The 8,048-nt window shown below is 27.2% G+C and overlaps 1 protein-coding gene across 1 annotated transcript; it reads right to left on the bottom strand.

The window, feature by feature from the left end:
• Positions 1-2,951: 2,951 nt before the first annotated feature.
• Positions 2,952-4,247, bottom strand: LOC112685378. Its single transcript, XM_025557235.1, is given in 7 exon segments — positions 2,952-3,095; positions 3,351-3,506; positions 3,603-3,689; positions 3,858-3,965; positions 3,967-4,017; positions 4,123-4,181; positions 4,184-4,247. Coding segments are annotated over 7 exon segments (669 nt in total).
• Positions 4,248-8,048: the final 3,801 nt, after the last annotated feature.

Here is an 8,048-nt window from a genome sequence, read left to right as displayed (position 1 = left end):
GTACACAAATGTATATTACACTAATATTTCCGAAATATCTGCTGCAGTTTTGGTGAAATACCATTTGAAAATGATTAGCTGCTAGGATAATATTTTATACAAAGTAAGATAAAATACATTGTAAGATTACATTACAATAGGCAAAATTGATTATACATTCGTAATCACCTATGTTGACGGAAGAACGTTTAAATGACCTTATATTTTTAAATTTAAAGAGCATTCACTATTATTATGGCTAAACAATTAATTACAATATGAAAACTGTCTTTAACAATTCAAAAGTAATACCTGGTCGCAATTTTATTATTATAAATATCATAAAATAAGTATAACAATCATACTTATATTATAGTAATATGATTTTTTGATTTATACATAATTATATAGCGGACGTATTTTTCTTTAATATACTATTTGTTGTCAATCACTCTGTATTCGTGTACCTCGTCATTTATTACTGCAATCCTTACCAGTGATACGAAAACAATTGACGTTTTCATATTCCATGAGCAAATATCTCGAGTAATGCACGCGCGCAACCCTAAAGCCGCCGCGATTCCAAACTAAACTACCCTCAAGCAAATGGTGGTGGTGACAGCAGCATTCGGTTACACGGAACGTTTAGCGACAATATGATAAACAATAAAAATAATTATAATAATGAAAAAAGCAAAGTTGACCAATTACACGAAGTGTATACAGGGACTCACTCGATTGGAAACAGCCACGTGGTGGTATATGCATACTATGTATACATGGGTGAAAGGTCGAAACCTTTGATTTTATATCACGGGAGCAATGTCAAATTTGTAGTAATAAATTATGTACTTTGATGTATTCAACCGATATACGAATAACATAACACATTAATCCAAAAGTTGATGATAAATACAAAATATACATAAATTTATATATATAAAATAAATACTTTTTAAAACCGGTACATTTCTTATTTCATTCTGAATATAGAAAAAAATATTAAAACTTTTTTTTATTTAGATGATTTCCTTATCTTGGATAATAGTTCAGAACGGCTTATTTTCCATCTATATACGAGTAGATAATATGAAAGATAAATATATACAATCAAGATAATTTGTCTAGATATATTTATTTAGATAAAACACAACACTGACTATAACTCATTTAAAAAAAATTTTCTACCATTTTTAAGGACTATTGATGATAATTTCACTTCACTTCAAAATCTGTATTAATGTTTGATAAACTCAATTGCACTATCAATAAATATGATTAACCAGCAATTAATTATATTTATTTTCTTTTGGAAATTAGTTGAGAGCTTTTGGAATCTTGTTATCAGAAACTTTTAAAAAAATAAAACAAATCGAAACTACAATTTACCTCACACCTAATGAAATCAGAAAAATAATATTAAACAAAAAACAAAATATTTCTATGCAAAATATAATAAATATAATATATATAATAAATTAAATAAAAAAATATTTCTACTATTCTGAACGATACAGGTATAACAAGTAGGATTGGTGTTCTGGAAGATTTAAATTTAAATGAAATAGTTTATTTCAAGTATGCTTTTTTTGTTTGTGATAACGTTTAGCGAAGTTTTCTTAGCACCAGTATTGTACATAGATAACCAAAAAATGATTGTGTTAAAATAACTGATAATTTATTAAAAATTCATCTAAATAAGATAATAAATAACTATTTAAATATTTATCTGGATAATAGACACAATACATCTACATTTATCCAGTTAAAAACAGATAATTTTAAAAAGTTTCATCATTCAGAACTTACGTTTGTAAATGATTATTTGTCTATAAATAAAAAATAAATAACGCATTTTTGGAATAGACATATAGATATAAAAAAAATAATAAAAATCCTTGCTTTTATTTAATTTAACCGGCACATGTTTACCAATAAATGATTATTGTGGCCTTATTGCCATACTCAATATTCACTAGCACGATTTAAGATTTGTACATACTGTATAGCCGTGGTCACTAATCAGTGGTTGGTTTTATTATTATTTATGACTTTAATCATTATAATCCTAGTTTATGAGTCGTTATTTATGGAATGTTCCAGCCAGATTTTGATGTTTATTGACCGTCTATATTTACACTTAACAATTATTATTGTCTATATTATTATATTTCTAGTGTAAGTATTGGACAAGCAGGTATCGATTAAATAGAAAGAAAAAGGTATATCATTATATAATTGAAAGATAATATTTGAAAAACATTAATTTTAATATGTTTTCTATGTAAAAAAAATCATACAACAATACCTATTGATTCGTTTATCGAATATTTCTATTTAACATGTAAAACGTACCTACCGTAGTATCAAGTGTTTTTTTTTTTTATATCTTGTTTCACTTGCCGTAAAAAAATTATCTTATTCAAAATGATCTAGGTAATTTATCTCTGATAACTAATTTATTTAAAAATATAATTAAAATTATATTTAACTACATAAGATAGAACGATAAATGTTTTCATAAAGATAAATCATCTAGATCAGGGGTCGGCAACCCGCGGCCCACGGGCCGCATATGGCCCGCGAAACGATTTTTTATGGCTCGCACAAAAGTGGTTAATTTTTGTGTTTTATTTTTGATCAATAAATTTTTCATACAATTTTCAATACTATTCAATTCTTTTTTCTTTGTAAATAAAATTGTTATTATAATCTAATTGGAGTCGAAGATAATGACGGCTGCACTACTCAGTCATAGGATAAATTAAATATACTTTTTGTTTCTATGAATTATTAAAATTCTTTAATTTTAGATTTTTTGTAAATAATAAATTTACTTTAATACAGTAATATAAACATACCATATCATATATTTACTATTCACTAATATTAGCTGATAAGTTAGGAATCAGAGTCTTACCCAATTACCCTGCTTAATTTTTATTTGCATTATATAATTTAAATATTAGTAACTAGGACATACCAGCATAGCCATAATCATCATCAAATTAATTTACTAACTGAGTAATTTGGTCTTCAATTACTGCAATTACTTGCTCGCTTAATTGATTCATACTTTGTTTGTATTATCCTCCGCCAATTTTAAATTTTTTAACCTGTAATACAAATAATAACATAATTTGAATACATATTAAATCTTGGTCAGTCACTTCTACTACATAGAAACATAGTTTGTATAACAGTAATTTGGGTTGTCAGAAATATTAAATTTGTAATTAATAGCACGTAATTGAAAATCATGCTAGAACACATTTAATTTCAAATATTTAAAATCAAAACTTTTACTGAGTATCAATCACCAATCGTTATTTTGAGGAAGATAGGATAAATTAAGTAATAGTGGGACTTACTTTATCATTTTTATTTTCACTTTTAGCGGTTTTACTTAAATATTCTAATAAATATTTGATTTCTTCCACTGTTCTTACACCTGATGTTTGGTGCAAATTAAATGGTTCAAGAACATTTGACCATGCTTCATGCTTTTCAAATAGATGACCACTAAACTACGTTAATAATAATAAAAAAAAATGGATATATGAACTTACATTGTTTTTTTTATCTTGTGCCTATATAATTTACAAGATTACAAAAAAACATACAATAGATGAACGTTGAAATTAGACCAAGTCCAGAACCATGGATTGTTCCTCATCCGTAAATAGTTTAATGATTTTATATATTAACACCTATTTTAAATACAATGTTTTCTTATATTTTTAATTTCATTAAATATTAAATTATATTATAGTTTTATCATAACTATGTATCAGTGTACCTGACGACAACAATAACACAGGCTAATTCACACATAATTACAACACGTTCTTAGTATTTACCTATAAATTTTAACTTACTTTATCATCACTAATTGATTTTTTTGCTTGCCTTTTGACCATGTCATATAAGGTTTTTAGCTGTTTAGCAATTCTAATAACAATTGTTTGCTGATCATTGTATTCGATAAACAATATCTCCCCATATTTTGCTTTTATGTTTAATGCTAAAAGCATCGGTCTAAAACAAATTTGAATAGATGTAAAATAAATTAATACATCAATATTATAAGTAAGTACACTAATATCATTGTCTTGTTTTGTTTACTAAATTTGTTATAGATACCTTTATGTTTTCAATGATATGTTTGTAGGGATTAATAAGTTCAATGAGCATTTTTTTTCTCTTACATCAAAGTTTTTAGTTCTTGAATTTTTTTTTAACAACATACTTTCATTAACCTTTGACATTTTAAAATTGTCGACAATGGACGGTTATAAAATAACAATACTTACAAATTTTAGAATTAATATAACAATTAATATTCGAAATTCAAATAGGTAAAATAGGTACGAATATGAAATTAATATTAATTTAAAGAATTTGTATTTACTTTTATGAATCATGATAAGAATTGTTTGTTTTGTTTTTATCAAAAAAATATGGTTTAATTTATTTGGTAACCACGGTTAATATTTCTTTATCAAATTGGTCTTTATGCAACCCGAGAATAGTTTACACAATCATTAAAAACCTTACAGAGCCGATAAATTACAGGGCCGGTAGCAAATTTACAGACTGTTCTTTATACAACCCACCATTATATATGTATATATATTTAAATATTAAAATTTAAAATATATTTTATCTATGTATTTAATACATATGTATCTAATATATTTAATCTATGGTCATAGTTACTTTGCGTTTGTAGCAATTAGTATTACACCGCGATTACGCCCATACGTGTGACTGCGTTTGTAATAGTTTCATTTTACAAGTAAATCCAAACATTATAGCGACTAAAAAAAGAAAAAATTGTGATGAACATCATTTTTTAAATAATTTTCGGATTGATTTATACTTTTTCGTCGAAAACAAAGGTAAGCCACTAAATTTAATTTGTCAAAAAGTTAAATTTTTTCTTAAAAGCAATTTTTTCCAGTAACATTCGTATTTTTTACACTCAAATTTCTACGTTAAATAATCAAATATAATAGCAATACAATTATTAATATATATCATATCTAACATTTTTTTTTAATGTGGCCCTTGATAAACATTTGAAAAAAAAATATGGCCCGCGTGGTTCAAAAAGTTTCCGACCCCTGATCTAGATAATGCACAACATTGCTTAGCACAAGTATCACTTTTTCGCCTAATTTTCCGTATCACGCTAAATACTTCTAAATATTTAAAAGGAAGGGGCCAATTTTTCGTCATTTTAAAATTAAGTTGGTTATAGATATAATAAATTATCACGCTAATAATTATTTTCTATAGTATAGAAATATTATGGCAATTAAGTTTTATTTTCATTTTTTGTGATTCAGTAAATACTGCAATAATTTATTTACAATATTTATGAAAAATCTTATTTTAAATGATAAGATCTCGTATTATACTAAAATCCATAGAAAAAATGTTGTACTTATCAAATGTACACTGACCGTTTATACATACATGACAAAAAAGTATTAACTACAGTACGATATTATTATAGTTATTATTAATAATTAATTATATTTATAATGATGGTTATTGAAATTTATGCTGATTACATATTGGTACAAAGTGTTTTCTAAAGTTTGAAATAGGTCTGGCTGGCGTAAAGTACGCGAAATTAAATTAATATAATAATTTTTATAACTGAAAATATGTTTAATATTATTAAAATCTAATATTATGTCTGCAATACATTTTATGAATTTTAAAAATATAATTGCACAAAAATAGAAAAACAAAAATAAGAAAATTCAATATTTATTATAATATAATATAGTATAATTATATTCATTAAATAGTTTGATTGTTATTAATGAATTTCATTTTTAGTAAAATATTTTATTAGTCAAAAACAGTTATTCGTATAACTTAGTAGTATGAGGGTGTTTAAAAAATTACAATAATAGTATAAGAACCATGATAAACTCAACACCAGGTGGTAGCTTATACGTCCGAGTTCACGTAAAACTCTAATATCGTGCTGCTATCTACCGATTAAAAATACAGTTTAAAAGGCTTTTTTTATATATATACCAATAGTTATGTAATAACTCAATAGAAAAAAAAGTTTTTTATATATCAGCAGAAGAATAATTATGTTAATGTTACATGTATATTATTAATGTTATATTGTTATATGTTATATTCCTATTATATATTACCATGAAAATTAAGTAGTTTTACAATGTATGAAATTTTCAAAATAAATATATTTAAAAAAAAGTGTTATTCGAATTTTGGAGCCAAAACAATTCAATGTCGTACCAATAACACGGCTTAAACTAAAATTATTTTATTCTAACGAAAAAAGAACATTTACTAATTAGTAATTACTAAAATGAAAAAAAAAATTGTTCGAATAACGTCTCGAATTACTTGTACTGTCGTGTTAATATATTCATGATAGATTATATCATAGAAGAACATGATAATATAGGTTAACAACAACAAGGGAAATGAACGCACCAATCAATCCGCTTAAAATGCTACATCATCCACACAGCCATCATTCCTCCAATTAGTCTCCCGCATTGATATATTACGTTTAATTAAATATAAAATGTATATTGTACAAGTGCATTTAATGCACTCATACATGGCACTGACAATGGACATCTCGATTCTTCGAACTCCACGAAATAAAACAAAATATAAATCACTAGCGTTTCCCACCGGAATCATCCAGAAAGTCCGAAGTCATAATTACTGGATTGAAAATGAGCCACACAACATGAACACACAGCTATGTCTAAAGAAGACGTATTAATATGCACCGCATGTGAAGTTCTTATCAACATAAAACACATATTTAACGAATACCGCAAATACAACAAGGACGGAAAAAATTCTAAGCTTCCAGAGTCACTAATTACGGTTCGATCGAGATCCACGTCCACTTTCTAACACAATCAAATTTATCGTCACAATAGATCTGACACACAAAATATGAGCATCGGTTTCATACGTTTAAATGTTTACTTTATACCACATACTTTTATGATTTATATTAATTTAATTATATTTTAATAATATTAATATGGCCACTGCTGCCGAGGGTTCTTTTCGCGAAGAAAAATATTGGTTAACGTTTTAACGAAAATACAATTTCTGTAATTATAACTTTGGCGAAAACGTTAAAGAATGTATTTATCTTTTTACTTCCACTCGTACTTACCTTGCTTGGCAACGATGTTGATCTTCATTGCATTTTTAAAATTTTACATTTCTGAATAATAATTCAGTATTTAAAAACTTTTCTATGGAAATTAGAAAAAACTAGTATCACTATTCACATGCATAATTGTATAATATGCATTACATAATACTTATGGTATTATATTCAACAATATATAACGAATACGTTTTATTTTTATTTAATTCGGTGTGGTAAACAATTTCGCAGTAGCTACCGCAAAAAGCCACGGTGGTTTTGCAAAGGACAATATTTTGCTGTGGCGGGTGAAGTAGAGGTAGTGGCTTAAAGCCGCACAGTCAGCCAAAGGATTATGAAAAACACTCGGTACGCTCCGCATGAGGGTCGGAGACGAGACGCATTGTTTTTAATATACAAATATGTCCATATTATTATTATTATTATTATCGTGGTCGGTTGTATATTATGTACATAATAGTACTGCACTACTGCAGTGGCACATGAAAGAGAGATTATTAAAATTCATCAAGTCCGTCCGACTCGACGGGACCCTTTCACCGCGTCTCTGATCGGTAGGCTAGGGGCAGAGGAATGGGATTTCTGTGTGTACTACACGCTGCTCACGCGTACCCGTTGCGACCGTGTTGGAGGATTCGTGTTGACGCGCTGCTGCACCTGATTCCGTGCAGAACTTTATAAGCCGTTTGCTGACGCTGTAATATCGAATGATTAATTTACGAACAATTAGTTAAGCGGGCTCGGTAAAAATGAATATTAAACATTATTACACTAATAACGTGGAGAGAATACCGAACGCCCTCGTGTATATCATCTCTACTCACTACGTGTGTGTGTGTGTGTGTGTGTGTGTGTGTGTGTGTGTGTGTGTGTG

This window comes from Sipha flava, unplaced genomic scaffold, assembly GCF_003268045.1.
Source record: "Sipha flava isolate LNK unplaced genomic scaffold, YSA_version1 274_pilon_pilon, whole genome shotgun sequence".
NCBI classification, from domain to species: domain Eukaryota; kingdom Metazoa; phylum Arthropoda; class Insecta; order Hemiptera; family Aphididae; genus Sipha; species Sipha flava.
This window is presented reverse-complemented; position numbering and strand designations above follow the sequence as displayed.